The sequence below is a fragment of the Corvus hawaiiensis genome, chromosome 3 (genome assembly GCF_020740725.1).
Source record: "Corvus hawaiiensis isolate bCorHaw1 chromosome 3, bCorHaw1.pri.cur, whole genome shotgun sequence".
NCBI lineage: Eukaryota > Metazoa > Chordata > Aves > Passeriformes > Corvidae > Corvus > Corvus hawaiiensis.
The window spans coordinates 86,574,729-86,597,311 of NC_063215.1; the positions used below are offsets into that span (position 1 = coordinate 86,574,729).

A 22,583-nucleotide genomic window follows, 5' to 3' on the forward strand; every position below is an offset into this window, starting at 1 on the left:
GGCTAACTCTGCCCTGTGCAGGGAGGTAACTCATGCCCAGAGCTGCTTCCAGATGCAACAAGACTATCACAGCTCCTGTCTGGCTGGTGGAGGGCAAATCCTTCTCCTGGGGGTTCCCCTGGAACAGTGTGTGCCTCCACTTTGAAGAGGTTAGCCAGACCTGCTACAGGTCTGCAGCAGAGAGAAACACCAGCTTTACCCACTCATGATGCCAGCAGGAAAAAGGTGAATTTCCCCCATCCCTGCTCCCTTGTTCCTCAGTGGCAAACAGGGCTACAGTTCAGCATAACCCTCTCTTTTGGGCCAGTTTCCTGCCTCCATCCTTCTTGGAGCAGTTTCCTGCCTGTTTCACCTTTCAGCTCCTCTGCCCACTGCCTTCCCAGTGGCAGCTGAGTGCCTGTGTGGCTGCATGTACTGACAAAATTCAGCCACCCTGAGCAGCAATGCTGTAGCCACCCGTTGCCCACCCTGCAGCAAATTCACTGTACATGCAGAAAGGCCTCAGGAGGTGAGAGGGCAGCACTGGAACTGCCTGAACTGCGAGCCCGGGGGCTGGGTCATGGGCACAGGACTTGCTGTCTGGCTGAAGAATGTTTAAATGCCTGACTCTTCCCATAATCCAGAAAACTTGAGGTGGAGGAAGTTAAGCAATGGAATAAAACCCAAAATAAATAGGTAACGAAATACAGGCAGAGAAGCAATCCTGGGTATAGGGCTGAGGCGGTCATCATTCCAAAATTCACAGGGGGAAGCCAATGTGCAACTGCTCCACCCTTCCAGACCCATCCCATCACACCCCATCCCGCAGCCCCACAGAGACCAGACTTTTCTGTCTGCAGCTCAGACCTGCTCCCTACCCAGCAAGAGTGTTGAGGGACAGAAAGAGGCTCTTAGAGGCCAGTGCTGCAGCTGGATCCAGCCTGGACTTCTCCACCACTCAGCGTGGTCCATGTCATTGGTCTCCTCCTTACTCCATCTTCTTCAGGCTGGGGGGTGAGAAGCACAGAGTGGTGGGGAAAGGCCGAAGCAAACCACACTGGGGGCAATTAAACACGTGAGAGCCTGGAAGATGTGGATGGATGGAGACACTGAAGCACATGCGGTGCAAGGCAGGGCGCTCTGGCTGCCAGCACGTGGGGCGGCTGCTGCCCCACGGACGAGGCCGGTGCTACTGCAGGGAGCTGCAGCCGGGGCGGGGCAGCCCCAGCCAGCGGGAAAGCATGAGGAGACAAGGGGAGTACTGCAGGATATCATCCACTAAGCTGTGGGCTCTGCAGTAAAGAAGGTAACTGTTCTGGTAGAAATTTGTGCTTTAATATATTTTCGTTTGTTTGTTTAAAACAAGTTCCCACTTCCCTGAGGAAGCCCTGTCTGACATTCCCAAGGAAACATGGAGTGTTTTTTTCCTTCCTTCATTTGCTCTTCACATTTCTTCATTCCTATTTTTTGTGTTTCGTTCCTTCTTTTCTCCGGGTGTGTTTCTTTCCTTCCTCTCTCTTTCTCACTCTCTCTCTCGTGCACGTGCTTTTTAAAAAAAGTTTTGTCTTTATTTTTAAATTATAGACATTATGACTTTCTCAAGGAGTGCTCCAGTTCTGAACCAGATCCCTTTGCGTGGTCATGCCTGTCAGTCTTTGGTAACATATGGACACTTTGGTGTGCCAGTGAGGAGGGGAGGAAGAGGAGCAAAGGTGGCTGAGTAGGAAAGGAGCAGGAATGTCTTGGTCCGAAGACAGGAGCGCTCGCTTGCCATCATCTGAGCAGCACGTAAAGGAAGAAAGTCAATGGGCCACAAAGACAAGGGCTGTGCAGGGCTGGGACACCACTTCCTGGAAGAGCAACAGCTGCCAGCCAAGAAGGGAGAAAGAGAATTAGTGATGGGACAGATACAGATCTCATCAAACAAGTCTTCTCCCACCCTGAACCACAGAGAGTTCCCTGATCTTTTGGAAGACACTTTGAGCCTTTCCTGGACGTTCTCAAGGTTCCCCAAAACTAACTCTGGAGAAAAGGTTGAATCTTAGACACTTTTGAAATCTAATTCTCCTTTCTTCCCCAGAACTTTCAACCTGAGTCAAATAAAATACTCTCATTTTGTTATGGTTACATCCTAGGCTAAAAGAGATCTTTAACCATACCTAAAATTAAGAAAATTTTACAGTGTTCTGACCTTTGTTTCCCCCTTCACCTCCAGAGTTAAGAAAATTGCCAGAAGTGACTCTTACTCTGAAAGTTTTTTTGCTTCAAAAATAAATAAACCAAACTGAACCTTGCTCTCAAGTTCCTGTCTGGCTCTGGTTTGCATACTCCAAACATCTGCTCTCCAGCCCACCTGAGGCATGTTATCGAGGGCACAGGCAGGACTAGGGCACATGGCACACCGGTGATTCCCACCCAATGGCTACGTACTGCTTACACACACCTTGCTGTGGCTTCAACCCTTGGTGCACCTTAGTGAGAGTGGAGCTCTCTCCCTTACTGCAGTGCTGGCATCAGTTTATGGGGATGGACTGGAAAGGGGCTGGTGGGATTTAGCCTGGCTGTGCATCTATGCTCAGATGGCAATGGGAAGAAGCACAGCCCTCCCTTGTCCCACGCCCCAAAGAGCAGATTTTTTTTCCCGGGAGAAGGACTGACTTAACCCTACGGAGGCCATTAAAGCCTGCAGAAGGTCTTTCCCTTTTCAAAGCTTCCATAACTAGAGTTTCCAGGAAATGAGATATTGCAGAAGTCCTTTAGCTTCTTGGGCATGACACCTCCTGGTTGTTCCTTTGATTCTTGCTAACTCTCAACTCTAAAGAACAAGTCCACGAGTCTGACAGCTCCTTTGGTGACTTCTGCTAGTGGAGTCAACCATCCCATTGGGTCCCACCAACACGTCAGTGTGCTCTGGAATCAGCTGTGCATCCCTAGCATGTGCATTTGTGAATGCACTCCTACCAACTCATTTGCCTCTGAGGCAGACACAGTCTCACCCTTATTCGGTCCAATTGGCTTCCTTGGACAGTCTCCCTTTTTCAGAGTGACGTCATCGATGGCAATGTCCCCCTCGTAGCTCGTGCCCCGGACACCTTCGAAGATGATCTGCAAGCAGAGCATGGGAGAGAGTCCAGTGTGAGGCTGCAGTTGTGGAAGGCCCTTCCTGCACTGCAGGGCTCTGCAGAGGTGAGCAGGACACAGACCAGGTCTTATCAGATCCCCAGGAGAATGATTTCCTTCCTGTTTCTCCAGTATTCACAGGATCTGGAAAGCCAGATCCCACTGTTTATGGGACCAATCTCTTTGTGCTGAGCATCTGTGCAGTAATAAGTAAGCATTAGAGCTCTGCTTTATTATGTGCCCTGCTCTAACAAGCCAACCAATACTGAACAGGACTTGCAAGAGTAACTACATTCTTATTTATTATTTTGAAGTATCCAAAAGCACACTGGGCATTTTGCCACAGTGCCACAACCTACCAGCCTGTACAGAGCAGCTCTCACAAACAACCCAACAAGAGCGAAGTAGCCTGTTGGGAAACAACCTCAGCCATAAATGCAGCCCACTGCCTGGGTACACATGAACAACTCGATGAGTACATGCAGAGTGCCCAGTTCATATTCACAAGTGCTCCTAGAGTCCTAAGCAAGGGGCACAGCGAGGGTGGGCTCTTGCAGCACATGCTAGAAGAAACCTCTAGCATTCAGTCACTTTACACCAACAGGCCAGCATCCCCCCAGCTGCTCAGCACTGAGGAACCTGTCCATCACACAGTCATGGCACCAAAAGGAGCTCTCTGACAAGCAGTTTCCAGACCAGCAATAACCAGAAAATTTATAATGCCAAACTGATGCACATAAATTTTTAAATGCTTGCACATTAAAACCTCAGAGAGAAGTGGATTTGACTTCTGTGCATCCACTAAGCCTTTGCCTTGCCCCAGTGACCCTGGGGGATGAAAGCTCCCAGTACCCTGCCTTGTGCCCCACCAGCCCCTGTGCTACAGAGGAAGATGTCTGCTGGGAAATCTTCTACATCCATAGCACACAGAGAGGACAGTGCAGGTGGCTCCTTGACTGTGGGCTTGGCTTACCTGGAAGGGCCCGGGTGGGTTGATGGGCACATGTGCTTGCTGCCACATGTTCCCCCGATTCCCACTGAGGGACCAGACCTGGGTGTCGATGGCTCGCTTGTTCCGCACGCGGACTAGCAGGTTCAAGGAGCCTGGAAGAGAGAAACTGGGATCTGGCATGCTGGGGCAGGCAGCCAAGCCTGCCTGCTGGGCTGGCTCCTGGCACAGCTCTGGGCTCAGCCTTGAACCATGGCTGTAAGCCCCAGCTGGCTCAGGGACAGCCTGCACAGCCCCAGTGGTCATCTCTGAAGGGAGCCAGCTTTCTCCTGTGTTCATGGATAAGTGCCACTGGCAACGTTTCATCCACCTGGCCTTTCCTAGGGAAGCACAGACCCAGAAAAAAAGGGATGGGATGAGGAAGAAGCAGTGTGCAGCATGGCTGGGGTGGCACGACAAGAGGGTGGCAGAAATGCCAGGGACCTCCAGAGGCATCCCATCCAACCTCCTGCTTGAAGCTGTCTCCTGCTCTACATGAGGGCAGCATGGTTTTGCCAGGCCAAGTCCTGAACTTCCCTGAGGGAACCAAGTTTTCCTACTGTCCAGCATGAACCTCCAGCACTACCAGTTGAGGCCACTGTTCCTTATCATATAATTTAATACTATGAAAAGATTTTGGTTCCATTATCTTTGAATTTGCCCTTGAAGCAGTTGGAGGCCAAGGGCTGATAGCAACCTCCTCTTTGCCAGACTGAGCAAGTCCAGCTCCCTTAACCTCTCTTCCTAAGGACTTCTGCTCCTAGCCCTTGACCAGCCTGATGCCCTTCTGCTGGATCCTGCTAATTTCTCTACATTTCACTTGAAATGAAATGGGAGCCCAGAACACATATTTGCCTCCCGCCATTGACCACTGGCACCTGAAATATGCAATGCAGCTAACAGGGCTCTCCCTGCCCTGGCCCTGGCCATCAGCTGCGGAACTATGACCAGTGTCCTCATCCACCACTTGCCCTGGGAGCAGCCTTGGGGTGAGCAGCTGTTCTTTGAAGCACCAGAGAGCACTGCCTGTTCCACACCACCTGGTATCATCCCAGCCCCATGTTTTCAGAGGTTCACAAAGACCCTGTGAATCAACACCAACTTCAAGTTCTTTCAAAAAAAGCAATTCCCAAAAGGTTTTGTCTATCATTAAACCAAAACCAAAGCCAACAAATCTCAAAGCATTTCCAGTTCTCACTTTGAAAACAGTGTCACAGCTTCCTACCCTCCACCCACACATGAAGCCATCTCAGTTTGTCTTCCTGCAGCATTTTGTTAGTATGCCCTCAGATTACTTCTTTTCCTTTTTTGCTTCAGTGAAAAAAGCATTTTTAAACATTCAATCAGGGTTGACCTGAACCACTTTTTTTTTTTCTCAGAAAATCAATCAATCACAATTCCAGTCATGCTGTTGCTCATCAGTGTTTCTGGTCTCCATACACAGATATATTACACCTGAGAGTGGGATGGAAATAGTAACCCTTACTTAGCCATCTGTAGTCTGTCTGCACTTGGGATGCTGCACTCCCACATGGGTACACCCTTTGGAGAAGCAGCAGAAAGAGGTCAGGGGAAGAGGCAGGGAAACATATATATATAACCTCCCTCCTACATGATCCCCCCAAATCCTTCTTTCTTGGCACATCCACCTTAGGGGCACTGTATGAAGGACAGGGACCTGGAAATAGTCCCATCAAGTGCCTGGCTGTCAGAGAATGAGAGATACATCACAGGGAGTTCAGAGCATAATAAAGATGATGAAATGTTTAGATTCTGAGTGAATGGTTTACAAGAAAAGGTTAAAAAAATGAACTATGTATATAATTTAGTGAAAAGAGGATAGAAGGCACATTATTGACTGGAAATATTCAGAAGCATTAACTGTAAGGCTAGCTGAGAAAACTAGATGAAGGCCTGACAGGACATAGACAGCATATCCAATCCCCTTCCCGGGTGGTTCCCCGGTTTGGGATGCACACCACAACCCAGGATAAGGACAAAAATAGCTTGTTTCTCTCTCCCTTGAGACCAGTTGTCACTGCACAACCTTGGGGGATCCAAGTCAGTGAGACCTCCCTCCTGGAAACACAGTGCTACAGATGAGAGAAGTCACTACAGGAGTCTCTGGCAAAACCAGCTTTGAGCTGCTGGTTTCTTGGCATCTTCCCTGCCCTCAGCAGCTTCCTATGAAGGAAAGTGTCTCTAAGGATACCTAGTCCTCATGAAGCCCCTTGTCCAAACTGACAGCTCACGCAGGAACTACATAACCCCATAGATCAATGTCAACAGGAGTGTGTTCAGAGCAGCTAATTAGAGACACCAGGGCCGGTGAGGTGAGGGATTGAGAGCAAATGAAGAATTAATATAAAGCTGCTAGCAAGAAAGGATTAAAAACAACCATTGTCTATTCTATCCTCATTTGGGGACTTGTAGCTAGGATTTGCTGCACAATAGCTTGGCTGAGTAGCCAGCACTGGGACAAATCACGCAGCAAACGAACTTTGATGCCCTAGAAAAAAAGCAAAGGCAAGATAGAAAGAAACCCAGAGAAGCATCTGGAATGCAAATTAGTGCCTCCAAAGCACTGGCTGTGAATGCCTGGCCTAAACCCAAACCAAGCTTGAGCACATCCTGGCTGACAGCTCCATGTCCTTGCAGCCTCAGGAAAAACAACCTTTTGGCACCTGAATTCCCTAATACAACAATACTGAATATGAGCAGGCATTCTTCAAATTGTTTACAATTGGAAAGGAAGCTCCCTTATCTACTCACAACATGCAGTGTTTCGCTACTCCTGCCTACACATGGAAAACTGAAGGTCGAAACAGAGGAGCAGCACACTCATGACTGTCTTAGAAATCAGTGAGAGTTGTGAAGGGCAGCCAGGTCTCACAGCCCTACCTGCAATCCCTGCTAAGTTACAGAGGCTCCCTGAGTCTGGGAAGGAACTACAGACCTCCATTTTCCAGTAACACTGTCACTGGGAATATACTTCTGGGAGACATGGCAGAGACTCCTGGACTTTAAACAGTGATGAAACCTCTATCCCATCTGAACTGAGACCACGGGGTTGTAGATGTTACTGTTTGTGTAGCTCTTCTACTTTACTCCCTTCCACCATGTGTCAGTCTGCCACCAGTTGCCAGTCAAGTTAAGGGCACGTAGCCTGTGATGGAGGTACCTGTAAATGAACCTCCAGATCTGTGCTCTAGGCAGAGCCATAAAATATTGCAGACTTGGACTATGGGAATCTCCAAGTCATCCTCCTTTCCAGTGGTTACAAACTGAAGAAGAATCAAAGCATGACCTGCTCTCCAACTCCTCATCAGCAGAGATGAGAAAGGCCCATCTGGGATGTTCTCCAGTGCCAGTTGCTGCAGTCACCCCTTTTTGCCTGGTTTCATACTGCAATCATGCCTGCTTTCCTGTATCCGAGTCCAAAGCCAGCTGGGCAGTTTTGTTACCTATTTCTCTCCTTGTTGCCCCTTCCCCATCTCCCCGGCCTGGCATTTCCTAAGGACACCTGCTGGTGAGGCACACAAAAAGACAGACCACCTATCTGCTGCTATATCTCTCCAGCTGACCAGAGACAGACAGACAAAAGAGAAATCCCAGGACACCAGCAATCCTGTTGTTAACTCTTCCCATGCAAGGCAATCTTCGCATTTGTCTTGTAATCTGCATTATTCCTTCTTCCCAATCAAAAGGGAGAATAAAGGCCAGTGATGAGTGAGGAGGAATCAATTACAGAGAGAGCCAGCTGTACCTTCTGCTGTCTGCCTTGAAGACCAGAGCTGGCATTTCAAAAGAGTGGCACTCACACAAAAGACCAGCTGGGCTTCCAGATAGAGTAACCCAAGGGATGCCTTTTAAATGTTACCTTCTCACAACAAAAAAAGGTCTTCACTCAGTTTCCAGAGGACAGAACTTCACTGTCACATGGAATTGCAGTGTAGATCCAGAAGAGCTGGCACAGGCAGCAGCAGGAGGGAGGCAGGGTCTGTAAGGGAGGGACCACCAGCACAGTCGGTATGGGATGGCAGAGAAGGTAGAGGTTTCCTCAGGAGTTCTCTTGGGGAGTTAATGCAAAATGATGGGGTGCAGAAAAGGCTAAGGAACAGCTCAGTTTACATGGCTCAGGATGGGAGGCAGGCAGCTGGAGTAGTCAGGAAGCAAAGGGAGGATGACACTACACACTGAGACATGGGGTACCATGCCAAGTGCAGCAGAGCTCTGTGGGATGGCTAGGGAAGGCTGTTGGGATCCACAGCCATGAGCTGGCACACAGCCTGGTCTCACTGCAATTGCCTGCTGCACTCTGTAAGATCCTTGCTCCAGTACGGGGCAATTTCAGGAGACCACCTATTGATGAGAATTCCTGGCTGCAGCTCCAGTTTAGATTTGGCACCCACCTGGGAATTCAGGGCTGAAAGGCCCCATGGAAATTCCCATGGCATTTCCAGTGCAGGAAAGACAGACTGAAACAGGAAGCTGACTGATTACAAGAGATATCCAGTACCTAGAAAGAGATTCATGGTGTGGAGAGGACTTAGACCTTACACAGCTTAGCAGAGTCACCCATAGACCCAAAATGAGGGCTAAAACCAATCGAGGGAGAAAAGAGCTCTTACATTTCCAACAGGGGCTCTGAGCACTTCTTTGAGTGTTTAATGTTAATGCCGCTGATCAGAAACTAAAAGCCCAAAGCTTAGTGCAGGCAAATCCCAGGAGCAAATGACAGTCTCCAGAAAGAATCTATTACTGTTTATAATATTCACAACAAACACAGGTCTCTCTCCCTCTCTCATTTAAAGGGATGTTAATGAATAGCAGTCAGCATCAGGCTGGTGTTCTTGGTTACAGAGCTGGGGGGAAAGTTACTGCTCTGAGAGCTAGAAAGCAGAGGGTGGAAAAATAATTGTAGCACAGATAAAGAAGCAGAAATAACACCAAGTGGTACTGACTCATAATTTCTAGGAATGTAAGTTGTCTTTGTGCCATGGTAGGATGTATTTACTCATTCACAGTCTCTCAGGATGCTTCACACATTAACATATGAGGACTAAGACAATTAAAGCCTCTGGGCTTGCTTTCCACTCCTGACTACAGAGAACTTCATCTCTAAATGTCTTCCACTGTTCTCAGCTTGGTGTGCAGGGTCCCCTCTGTGCAGTCATGGGGTCACTACACAGACCTGTTTCTGCAGCCACACTTCACTAACTCCAGAGCAGGAGGGTTCAGAGAGCTCATCCTCATCAGTCTGGAAAGCACCATAATCCCACCTCTACTCCTAAGACATCTGCATTGGGCATGGAGAATGTTTGGCCTGTGCTGCCAGCTGGCTGATTGCTGTGGGACACTCCATGCTTCGGTACAGTAGGGAGGCTATGGAGAAAGGAATCAGGGGAATCAAAGCCTCCTGTTTCCTGCTGTGTCTAGGACTTTCTGGGGATATAAACAGCAATAAGGTAAGTTTTGATTGGCAATGTTTCTCCTACAGCAAACCTGTGAAAATTACTTATATATGGCTACAGGGAATTTTCTTTGGAGCTAACTGTGGATTTCAAAAACCCGAAGAAACAAACACATTTCCACCTCTGACCTCCTAAACCACCATCAAATGAAGCTGGGCTTGAAGCAATATTCCCTGACATAGCTACACCAATTGCACAGATTGATCTATGATCCATCACTATCTATCTGACTAGTCTGGCATGTACAGGAATTTCAGGATGGAGGGAATGTACCAGCAGAGAAGCAACAACACTCTAAAAAGGCAAAGTGGACATATGGATGGACCCCTGGAGAGACACACTGGGCAGGGGGGACCTGGGCCCTGCAGACAGAGGGGTAAGTGCAGTGGTACTGTCATGGCTGTCTCGTGATGAGGAATGGCAGGCAAGCTACAGCTATAGCTCCTTCTCTCCAGCATATCCCCACCTGTCTGTGTACACAGAGAGCAGATGGTGATATGGCAGGAGCAGACTCGCAGTGGAGCTATGCTTGAGCTCCTTTGCTCATTTGATCCGCCAGTCTAATTAGAGAAACTGTTAGCATAGAAAGATGAATGATACAAGACTTCCATCTTTGATACTGTGTTTATGGAACAAAATCCTGACACTCCTTTTCATGGAAAATTCCCTCAGAGGTTGTTTGTGACCAGTAAGAGGCTTTCTCTCTGTGGACAACAGGATGTGGTTTAAGAAGTTCAGAAGAGGGAGAAGAAAGATCTCCATGCTCCACAATGTTAAATTTATGCAATCTCAGAAGAACAAAGGCTCATCCAATATGCAGCCAGAACAGAGAGATGGCACAGGGAAGGTGACTCGGGTAAATTCAGAGCTGGTCACTTGTTGGGGCCATGGCTGTGTAGGAGCCCAGTGCTGCCTGTGACTCAGCTTCAGGCAGGGCAGGGGGAGCTCCAGGTGCTTGGCAGGGAAATGGATGCTCTCCTTCATTTCTCTGTGCAGCTGCTGGCAAGCAGGATTCGATGATGCCGATGGGGGCAGCTCCTTCCCTCTTTCCTGCTGTAGCTCGTGGTCCCCAGAAGTGCTGGGTACTACCTCAGAGAGGAGAGGCCAGCCTGGCGGAAAATCATAGAATTGTTTACATTGGAAAAGACCTTTAACATCAAGTCCAACCATTAAAAATGAGAGTATGATAAACCTAGCAAGAAGGAGATCATGTGTAGGCAACTTTTCCCACCAATTGTGCAGACTCAAGAAGCAGAGTGAACCATAGTTCAGCTGCGAGGTCTGTTTGCTCTTTGTTCACCCTCTGTTTCGTGACATGCCCAGATGCCTTCAGGCAATGCTCTCTCTCCTCCCAGCTTTGATAACAGGCCCTTTCATCTTTGGCACCAGAGACAGCTGGGTCCTTTATGGAATTCATGTGCTCAGCTCTCAGACTGAGAGCACGCACTGTGCTCAGCACTCCCCGACGAGCTGAAACAAAGTCTGCTTCATAGACACTACCAGGTCTAAAAGAGCACAACAGCCAGACGGGACTCTGCCTGTCTCCCTTCTGTGGGCAGGCTTTGAAAAGACCTCAGCAAGAGAGGAGGGAGCCTCCCAGAGCCCACAAAACACAAGTGATGTGTGTGGAAGGGTTCCTGACAAAAACCCCGCAGACACAGATGCACTTATGCTGAGGAAAATCTTGCCTGTCTCTTCACTATCCCTATTAACAATTTTCCTATTTCCCCATCATCACCCTGTCTGCGGTGTCTCAGTCCCGGGAGCCAAGCACAGGGCAGCTGCCCAGCTGCAGGGCTTGGAGCAGATGGGCTGTTTTACTGCAATGCTGAAGCCAGCGAGACAGAGGAAGGAGCAGCTGAGATCACATATTCTTCCTGCTGAACTGAGGACACCACTCAAAAGCTGTTCTCTGGCCTCATCCTCTGCCTGACCCAGGGAGATGTGCGAGGATGAATGGTTCAGGCCTTGGAAATGATTTGCTGCAGGAAGGCTGTTTGTTAGAGCAGGCTGTGCACCCAGCTTAGAGTCAGGATGCATTATAGCAAGAGACTCTTTTCCCACTTCGTGCCTGCCGTACTTGCACCACAAAACTTCAAGGCGACTAGCTGAAACTGTGATACCCCAAATCTGCAACCGCAAATTCCTTCAGGTGCTGGCGTGCCTGTCACCCCTGCAGAGCTCTCTTTGGGAGAGGAAATCACTCCTGGAAGTGATGGTGGTGACTGACACTTGTGGAGCATTTCTTTGATTTTCTGGGATACATTACAAAATCACGCCTGGTTGAAGCTCAAATACAGATTACGATGGATGCACAAGTGTGTATCATAGTTTTGCACTCTGGCCCCACAGCCTTTACTCTGTCAGAGCACCCAGGGGGGTGTCCAGATGTGCACCTGGAGTGACCAACAGTGAAATAATTAATGGTCTATGGAGAGAATAGAAGAGTGACAAGGGAGTGCTAAAGAAGTAGCTGGATATACTCTGAGAGCTCCTGTTTCCTCTTAAGTGTCTGTTGTGTTTTGTATATATCAATTTCAGAGTCTGAATAATTGATGCAACACCTGATGTCTCAGGAGATAATCAGGTTGCAGTGTATCCTTACAGCTCCTAAACTTTGCACAGGGATGCTGCTGTGATTAAAGTCTGAATGGAAAGATGTTCTGCTGATCATTCAGCAGGAGGGGAGATCACAGCAACTGTCCACCAGAGGAGTAACTGTGTCTCCAATCAGGTGATCAGGAGCAAAGAAAATCTGTCGGGATTCAGGGCATCTGCAAATGAATGGGTGCCAGCAATCTGTGCTCCGACAGCCTTGCCAATGAAATCTGCGGCAGGAAAGCAATCAGACATTCAGCTAGCAAGACAGAAGAGGGCTTTTGAAGAAGGCAACATTTCAGTGTCTATCTGCACTGGGAACTTGATTCAGTGATTCCTTTTTAGTGAGGGGCAAGGAAAGGCAGTGAACCCCCGTTTAAGGTACTAAACAGAATACCTGCATCAACATTTGTGGAATAAAAATGACGTGTAGCCAATCCACACCTGAACACCCTTCCCTCGTCTCCATGTGTTCTTTAGATGTCAAGCTCTTTGGCTTAGGGATGGTTCAATCCTACCTATCAAACATGCTGTTTGTGCTCTTTATAAGTAAACATATAATGAAGGTATAGACACATAGGATTTACTGGGCTCCAGCAAAAGTAACTGAAGGGAATTCTCTGCCCTTGGTTATGCAGGAAGTTTGATTAGATGATGTATCAATACCATTGGGTCTTAATAATCTTTAAATCTATGCCTCTCACTCAATTCTTTAGAATTCTTTAGAAACTCACTGAATTCTTTAGAAAAAACAATGACTTCATCTGTCTTTGGTTCAGAGCCACTGTATTGAACTTACAAAGGTTGAATGACACTTTACAAATACATGGTCTCCTTGCTAGGTGTTTATAATCTTTGCTCATGATCATGGTAATTGACTAACCTCCCAAAAAACCCATGCAGATACTACTAGAAGAGGCCACAGTCTATCCAAAGGGTCCATACCACAGCCCACAGGAAGGTGCTGGATCTCTTCATTAGTCAATACGTGTTTATTGATGGAGGAATGACTAAAGCCAAGAACACATCTGAATAAGTGGAAAAAGAATGAGTATTAAAAAGTTGAATACATTTTTTCATTACAGACTGTTCACTTAACTCTAACCGCAACTTGTTTTCAAGAGTCTAGAGGGAAGTGAATCATACTCATTAGGAAAATCAGCCTCCCCTCAATCAATCCAGTGACGTAATCTCTACTGTGTAGTTATTGCATTGGAGATAATGGCATGGATTTAATGAACAACACATTTCTATATGAGGCAAACTATGTATCCAAAAGAATGCAGCTACCTCCAGGGTGCCACCTGCATTACTGTGCAGTGGCAGGGTGCTGTGTTCATAAACAAAGTTTGGGTAGGAACGAGGGAGCTATGATGTTGAATCTTAAAAAATGATGGCTTTGTGGTTCAAGCTGCTTTTACATGGACGTAACTGGTACCTCTCAATCGGTGTGACCTGACTGTGTGATCTGACTACTGTCACCAGTCAGAAACAAGTTGAAGCCACATGGCACCCACGAGCTCCTACGTGTGATCATCTACCATGGCCTTTTAGACACGCCTTTGCACTGATTGTCTGATCTGAGTTGGACAAGAAAAGAAGCAATTCAGTTTGGCAGGCCTTCCAGACCTGTGATTCCTCCTCAGCAGGAGAGCAGCAGTGGTGACACTGCCTGTGTAGGTGGCCTGCCCACAACCCAGTTCCCTCTGTGAAACAGCCATGGCTTTCTTGAACTGACAGATGCTGTGGCAAGAGATCTGATCTGGCCTCATTGTTTCCAGTGACTCAGAACCAAAATCCTTCTTAATCAGTCCCCAGCACTGTCCCTCATGGGATCTTAGAGTAGAGTAGAAGAGAAAAAACCAAAAGGGAAGTGAAGGGAAAGAAAAGTTGGAAAGGACTTAAAACCACCAACTAGTCCAACTGCCTGACCACTTTGATCACCTCTCTAGAAAGCCTATTCCAGTGTCTGACCACCTGTTCAATAAAGAAATTTAATCCTTCCCTGATGTAGTTTTGAACCATTCCCATGCATCCTGTCACTGGATACCATGGATTGGCACCTTTCATCCCCCTTCCCTCCTCAAGAATCTGTAGACAGCAATGAGTACTTTACAATTTTATTGGAAGCTTCGTATCCTGATTATACATAGACCAGACTTAGCTGGGGTGGTCAGGTAAGGTCTGTGTCAGCACTGGAATAATCACACCCTTAACTCTCCATTCAGTGTGGCTGAAATTTCCATGTCCCTCTCAGCAATCTTCATCCTGCCACCTGACCACGAAGACATGTCTTGCTGCAGGGCCTGCAAGAGCATCCAGCAGTGAGCAGGAGGCCATGCAGATCATAACCTGGCTGACCACTGAGTTAGGAGGCATGAGAGAAAGGTGGCAGGGCACTGTGGTCGAATCAGTCTGTCAGGGAAACTGTCCTCTTAAAGCATCCCCCTCTCAGGCAGCCCCTGGGAAGGGAGGAAGAGGAGTCTGATGGCTGCAGCAAGGACTTGAGGATTTGCTCCAAGCTGCAATGCTGACTCACCCAGCCAACCTGGCAAAGAGGCTTTTTTGAACTTGGCGAATAGCTGCTAGCTGCCACCACTAGTTTCCTCCCCTGAAGAAAGCAAGCAATTCCTCAGAAACACAGAATCACAGAATATTCTGAGCTGGAAGGGACCCACAAGGATCATCAAGTCCAACACTTAAGTGAATGGCACACATGGGGATTGATGCCATGACCATGGCATCATTAGCACTGGGCTTCAACCAACTGAGCCTCATTTGGTATTTCTATGCCAGCCACACGTAAGACACCCTCGTTCTTGAATGCCTTGTGGAAACGGGATTTCTTTTCTTCCCCTCCCCCTGATTATTGTGTTGGGGCTAGCAGGATCATAGGGCAATGTGAATGCTTGCTACAGAGGTGGCCAGAGGAAGAAAAACAGATGACCAAATAACTTCAGAAGAATGGGAATTGCCTCCAGGGAGCTCCCCTTCATCCTGCTCTCTCATCAGCTGAGAGATATTCAACAGCGTCCTGCTCTGCTAGTCACTGAATATTTTATATCATGGCTACAACCAGTGCATTTGTATTCCGTTTCTCTCTTTCGTCATATCTATTATAAACGAGTAGTGTCTGGGAACTCTCCCAGGGAAGATTTGCCTGGATGGCTGTGGATATTTTATAGTCAAATTGTGAGAGTAAACCAGCTTTCAAGTTCTGTAGTGGGGGAAAAAAAAGGTAATAAAAGGGTTATTAAAAAAATAAATAAATGTCGGGATTTTATACAGCTACTTTTTGTAGCGACAGAGCTTCAGTTTGCTCCATGATGGAGCTGGAAAAGGCTTGGGATGGGAGACACCCTCTTGCTGGCACTGTCTGCTGACAGGAACAATCTGATACGCTCTTGCTGGCACCTGGCTTGGCAGGACTGTGCTGGCACTAGGTGAGCCAGGGGTTGTGGCTGTGACTGCAGGCATCAGGGATAGATATATGGGAAGTGAGGCATGGCTCCAGATTGGAGCAAGCCCACCTTTACCTTCACATTGTTGCATATGTGAGATGGATGGGAGGGCAGGGCCTGTCTCCTCATTTTGCAGAAGTCCTACTGAGTCCTATACCCTCCTCAAAGCCAGGGCTAAAGAAGAAGAGCTGAGTAAACTTGTTTTGCCCTAAGGACTCTGAGAGGACTTCAGCCAATAAGGGCATCAAGCCTGGCATCAAGGAACTGAGCTTCAACTTGCAGACAGATACATGGTGGGTTTGCTGGACCAAGTAATGTATTCCACAGGCCAAGAGAAAAAGAACTTTTTTCTCATTTCATTCTCTTTCGATCTCTGTCTCTATCTAGTCAGTCTAATTTTAAAATTTGCCCTCAGCATTCAAGAGTCTGTCCACCCCACAGAAAATTTATCATCCCCTTTGTACAACAAGAAGAGAACAGGGATCAGGCAGGGGCCATAACATTGGGTATGAAGGGAAAAATCAACAGACATAAAAGGTGTCTGAAGCTGAGGAAAAGAAAATAGCACTCAGAGGCTTTCTTAGGTCTTGGGAGGCACTGTAGCTTTTGGGTAATTTGTGGATGGAGCAAATCAGTAAAGAGTTAAAAAGCTAAAAGCGAAAAACCTGTAATGAATTGATTCTCTGTCATGTCCAGCCCACCCCATCTCCAGACCAACCACCACAAGAGAACTGTTAAACCGAGCTCTCTTCCAAAATCAAGCAAGTGTTGATGAGCTTTTACTTTACCTGTGAAATGAACTTGGGAATATGACACAGGAAAAAAAGCAAGAGGCCTCCACTCTCCACATCTTTTTTTTGCTAATCTCCCACCAGTCTGGGCCAGTCTTCATCAAAGAATGAGATCCCTTTCCGAGCCTCCAGGAGAAGACGTGCAGGCATTAGGCAGCAGAGCTGGCTTACCGTAAGGGCCAGCTGCAGGGAACACGAGTTCACCAGAGAGCATTAGCAGCTGGACTCTGTCAGCTAAGCAGGACCAGCAAGTCCAGGAAAACCTGGTGTGAGCCAACACTGACAGTGCTCTGCCTGAGCAACCTGCCACTACTGGCATAACTACAACATGGAGCAGCCTGTCTCCAGGCGGAACCCAGGTGTCGGGGTCCCTCCCCCGCCGTGTAGCCCTGGGAGAGGGGCCCTGAGGGCACAGACACGGGGCTTCCCTGCCCCTGCTCAGCCTCGTTCCCATTGGTTGGTTTGTGTTCCCTGCGCGGGCAGAAGGACCCTTGGTCCCGTGACTGGAACAGTTCCTGGGCAGAGCCCCGGCCATGCGGCTGGAGAAATAAACATCTCTGAAACAGCTGGCAAGAATCTGTCCACATATATATTTCTTTTCCGCGGGACTCCTGGTTTGATATAGGCGTGTTACAGTCTCCGCACTGTAACACCCAGGTGTGTGAGAACACCTTTGACCTAGCCCGATTCCAAGTGCAGAGAGCAGATATGAACCCTCAAAACACAGACACAGATGGAGACCTGCTCAGTGAACTGCAGTCCAGCTCCTAGGCCCTGACACCCATGGTGTCAGGGTTTCAGCCTTGCCCAGATTTTGCAGTTTTAACCTCTCAGCCGTGCCACATGTACACAGAGACGTGGCTAGACTCAGGAGCCTGTTCCCTCCCAATGACATCTACAGTACTGAGCAGAGAGCTGTTAATTAACCCCACTTTCTGAAGGGCAGACACATTCCTGCCTGGGCCCTGATTTTTCAGTCAGGCTCTAGTCCAGCAGGTGATTAATAACCCTGTGTGCTGTGGGAAGAGTGCATCTATTATTCAAATTAATGAAATTATAATCAAGAGGTGACGAATTAGCAGTTGCTCCTTGACTGGATGTGGAAACTCATTAGTGTGCCAGGCGCTTCTGTGGTGCTCGCTGCACTCAAGGCTTACAGTAGTGAGAGGAGGGAGCCAGGCAGAGCAGGCAGCCCCTTGGCACAGCTGGGGGAGCACACATCCTGCCCACCCCAATATAGCTGTAGCCTCCACAGAGCTCTCTGGTCCCACAAAGCCCCTTCAGCCTCTTCTCCTCTCCAATGGACAGACTGGCTGTAAGGTGCTGCCCCAAGGATGGGCTGTGACAGCCTCACAACCCTGACACTGCTGGGCTGCAGGACAAGTGTTTGAGAGCAGCAGCCCACCCTGTTGCTTGGAATCCTGGAGTAGGACTCCCACCCTCTGGAATTGCTGGTCACAGGCACAGCTGCTGGAGCAAGAGGCTGGAGATCTTCCCCAGGAGCCCACATGAGGCTGGGTTTACCCCTCCCCAGAGGGTACTCACCAATGTGCTTCCCGTACATGTGGTAGTAAAAGGAGACACAGTAATACTTGGCAGTGATATTGTAGAGGGGGCTGATGAGCCGGGCTTTGTCTCCTGTCACCCGGGGCCGGGATGCCTCGATGAACATGTAATAACCTGCAGAATGAGAGGGAAAGGTGGGCAAAGGCAGCACACACTGGCTCTCCCTTCCTCCAAATGATGGGATGCCAGCACGGCTGGGAGAACACCCCTCCTCTGTGGGACATGGCCTTGCTCTTCCCAACTGCTCTGCACCCACTGTGATGCTGGCCAGAGACACTTGCAGGATGCCTGCAGTGCCTCCTCTGCCTCAGCAGTATTTAGGGATGAGCAGGAGAGATGGGCATCTGCAGACCTGCTGTGAGCACACATAGCAGGTGAACCCCTGAACATGCACATGCTCTGTCTGGGTGCAAAATGAGCCTTGCTGCTGCAGCACAAGGAGCCTCAGGGCTGACTGCACTGTGCAAGGAGAACCCCAGAAAGAGAAACCATTCCAGACTAATTTCTTTGCCTCAAGTAGAGGGAGAGAGGATTTGGTACATCTAGCCTAAACAATATTGTTGTCTAAAGAGAACAATACCAAAGCAGTTGTTAACAGCCCAAGGAGGAACAGATTAGCCATTTAATTTGTTAACATCATTTTCAATGCTCAATCAGGTTGGTGTACTGAACACTAATGAGAAAAGCCATTTCCTCAGCTGGCCATTGGATGTTCCCATTTTTTTCTGAGTTCAAAGTTATGTGTTTGCATATAAATTTACTTCTCTTATTACAGAAAGAAGGATGTAATATCCAGCTAAACTGGATAGCGCTGTATTCCATGCACAGCTACCGTGAGCAATAAATAACACCAGTCTCCTTCAGCTATAGGTGGGGCTTCCTTCTGCCCCACAGGCAGCTCCTGTCTGCTCTCTCATGCTTCTGTGCTTGGTACTGAGGAGATCTGTTTGCATCCCTGAGAACTTCTTTGAGGAAACAGCTCACTAAAACCTACAGGACCATTTCTAGGTGTTAGAGATGTTCTCCTTCTCATTAATCCATTTTTTACTTCAAAACAAGCATCAAACAGTGCAAGGGCATTAGGCAGCAGGCAATTAGCTGATAACAAGAACTAATGCTCACACTATTCCCTTCAACAAAGTTGTGGGTGTTTTAATTGTGTGTTTAATTCCAGTCAGTAACATGCAAATTAACTGCCTACTCCCTGCACTCTGTGTGATGTAGAAAGCAGATCAGCCCTCCATCAGCTCTCAGAGCTGTAAGACTCCTGAAAAGAGACGGTGTGCACCTCACCTCCCCAGCCAAGCCAAAAAGAAATCCAGACAGGTGCCTACCCTCCGGCGTACCGCTGATGTCCGTGGGGGGCCCTGTGTTGACGGTGCGCTTGGGGTTCTGGGTCAGGGCATTCTGCCGGGTCCAGTCAAAGTTGTCCATCTTGTCCTGCATGAAGCCACAGATCTTCTCGTCCTCAAAGCGGCAGGTGTTATCTGTGGGCATGGGGAAGAGAAGGGGCTGCTAAGCTGCTGCTTTCCAAACACCCTCCCCAAGCTGCCTGGGTGCTCGCAGCAGTGCTGTGTCACTACTGAGGCTCTGTGTCAAGCCGGTGGCAGATGGGCAGCCCCCAACCTCAGGAGGAGGCTGCAAAGGAAGGCATCACAGAAATCACAGAATGGGTTGAGTTGGAAGCAGCCTCAAAGACCATTCAGTTCCAAACCGATTGCCATGGGCGGTGATGCCATTCACTTGATCAGGTTGCCCAGAGCCCCATCCAGCCTGACCCTGGATGCTTCCACAGATGGGGCACCCATAACATCTCCGGAAAGCTTGTTCCAGTGCCTCACCACTCTGTGAGTAAGGAATTTATTCTTAAAATCAGATCTGAATCTCCTCTTTCATTTAAAAATGTTCCCCTTTGTCACTACCCATACTACATCAGTGATTAGTGCTGTTACAGAAGTGTTAATCCAGGCTGATGGATATGATGGTCTGACAAAATGGAATAAAGCTACTAAGGCTAAAGAGGAAGAGATTCTCTGAGACATCTGAAGGGGCAAATGTATAGGAGCATAAAAAGATCACTGAAGGCAAACTGGCTACAAGGTATTTATATCAGAACAACTTGATGGTAGAATAATTTCCCCAGGAGAGAGGAAAAAGTAGCAGCAGATGACCCCCCTTCAGGCTATATATTAAACTAAACTATGACACACATGAAAAAAAATCAGCTGTGGAGAAGAGGTCAGCTCAGTGCGACAAACGTGTCATTTAGCCAGAGTACATCTAATTTATGTCAGCTAAAAGGCACATTTGATTTTGCAGCTTGTGCTGGTTCCCCTAACAAAATAAAACACGTAGGTAAAAGATTTTTATGTAGGATCAACCACATGTGCAATAGGGCTCGCTTTTATTACTACCACAAGATGGTTACACCCTACAGCAATATTGTAAGACATGAAAAATCTTGTGCATAGACATAACCCAATATGGACTTGCAGAAATTGAAATGAATTGGACATGACCAGGCTGAAGATTGTAACCTTTGTGTTAAAAAGGTAGTTTTGAGTCACAAAAGCAAAGGCCAAGAACCAGCTTTACACTGCTGACACAATAGGAGAGGGATGGATAAAACAGGAAAAAAACAAAGAGAAAACAGGTCTAAGAACTGATGTGAAAACTGCTGTGTGTTGTGAAAGGTCCCTGGGCAGAAACCAGAGCTGGAGAATGAGCTGGAAGTGGGATCTCGGACCTTGTGAGTGATGTAGATACAGCAAGCACAGATATCTTTATTTGCTGCTTTTATGTAAAAGCAAGGAAATGTGCTATGAAACTGAAAGATAAAGCCATGAAAGAACACATACACAAAGGAAAACAAGGCTCTTGACAAGGTCTTGGGATGTGCTAGGAACCTCATCCATGGCATGCTGGTGCAAGACTCAAATTTGGTGTTTACCTCCTACCATAATCTATCATGCCTAGGTGAAGAGAAGCCCAAACGCCTACTGGGGCTTCTGCATTCTTGTATCTTCAGTGATGACTTGCTCTGGTTCCTGTGCAGGAGGCTTTTTCTCCTAGCATGGGTGACTCTGGCAGGACATGTAGGGCAGAGCAGGGTCCTCAACCTATGGGCTGGGTGCCAAGAATGGGACAGACAAGGGAAGTTTTCTGCAATGTCAGGGCCAAAAGCTCCAGATGCAGTACAATGTGATGTTAGGAGCTTCATACACCTACCATACACACAAAATCTGTTATCTTGTACCAGAGAAGAGAGGCTGCTCATGAAATGAACAGAATCTTGACTCTGAGATGCTGCACCTTCTGATGGCTACCCTGTAGCTAGCATCCTCCCCATCCCCTCCCATTTGGAAATGAAAACGACTGAAAATGTAATCCAAACAGACATGAAACCCTGTGATAGGGAAGTGGGTTCCCCCTTCTTGCCTGTCTCTTTCCAGCATCCCATCAAAGCAGTGAGAAAAGAGGATGCAGCCTCCTGCTGTGGCCTGCAAAAATGTCTTTGCCAGCACAGGTTGGACAATGTGTGGCAAGCCAAGGCCTGGTTCACAGACCAGGGCAGCTGGGTTTCCCATAAGCTCAGTGGGAAGAGCCACATGCCCCCTCCTTTGGGCTGAGCACAGCCATCGGGAGCTTGTCTGGGCTGGCCACTTAACTGCTGATTAACCCTGGCTAAGTGCTTTCTGTTCAGCCTGCTCATTTCTAATTAGCATCCAAATCCAAATTAGCCACTGCTGAGCAGCAGCTAGCACAGGAGCCTGAACAGCACCTGGAGCTGAAGGAGAAGGGAGCAGAGGACAGGACAGATGCTCGCAGGGTCTGAGACAGGGCAACTGTGTGGGATAGGGGGCCTCTTCCATCCCCAGAACAAAGAAATGGAAGGAGAAAAGAGTGAGAAAGCAGCTCCTAAGGGTCCTTCTTCAGCTCTCATGGCTGAGAGAAGGAAGTTCATGGCTGTGGGAGATACCCAGTGGTCCTCAAAGGAGGGGCTGGAGCCTGCAAGCTTGCTGATGTTGCTGGGTTGTGTAACACTCCTGGTTTCTCTCCATTGGAACAAAGACAAACATCTGCATGACTCCAGCTCATGGGCTGCCAGCTGCAGATGAAAGAGACACATTTTCTCTTAGAATGGCATTATCCTACACAGCAGGATCCACCATGACTGTCCTTTTGCAAAAGCATCAGGGTGGTTTGCACCTCTGACCCTGTTGATTATGTGAACCTTCAAAGAAAGATGACATCTTTCTCCAGCACAAAATTACCTTAACAGGGAATATCTGGTGGAAAGCAGCATTGGAAGCTGTAACACAGAGGTCAGACAGGCAACTGCCTGAAAGGGAACAAACCACAAATGAGGAGGCACACAAATCAAAGGAAAGGCAGATTAAGGAGAAAGCACAAGCTCAGGTGGAGATCAGAGAGATTTGTGCAAGACAATGGGACCTGAGAACAGCATTCCCAATGTAGCACCAAGGCCTGGTTGTGCCAGCCTGGTGGACTACTGTGCCTCATTTGTAAGAAACCACACACATGGGATGAGACTGCTCAGAGAAGTTGACACAAAAGCCTATGGAGAGCTCTTTTAATGTCCAAA

At 48.1% G+C, this 22,583-nt stretch overlaps 1 protein-coding gene across 2 annotated transcripts in view; it reads right to left on the reverse strand.

Annotated features, from left to right (window-relative positions):
• Nucleotides 1–1,496: 1,496 nt before the first annotated feature.
• Nucleotides 1,497–22,583, reverse strand: part of MDGA1 (MAM domain containing glycosylphosphatidylinositol anchor 1) — a 143,713-nt gene continuing 122,626 nt past the window's right edge. For both annotated transcript variants that reach the window (XM_048296991.1, XM_048296990.1), the window contains exons 15-19: nucleotides 19,312–19,464; nucleotides 17,957–18,091; nucleotides 4,073–4,203; nucleotides 2,976–3,084; nucleotides 1,497–1,844 (exon numbers count right to left, since the gene is read on the reverse strand). In XM_048296991.1, coding sequence (XP_048152948.1) covers nucleotides 1,753–1,844; nucleotides 2,976–3,084; nucleotides 4,073–4,203; nucleotides 17,957–18,091; nucleotides 19,312–19,464 — 620 coding nt within the window. In that variant the 3' untranslated portion in view covers nucleotides 1,497–1,752. The remainder of the gene's footprint in view (nucleotides 1,845–2,975; nucleotides 3,085–4,072; nucleotides 4,204–17,956; nucleotides 18,092–19,311; nucleotides 19,465–22,583) is intronic.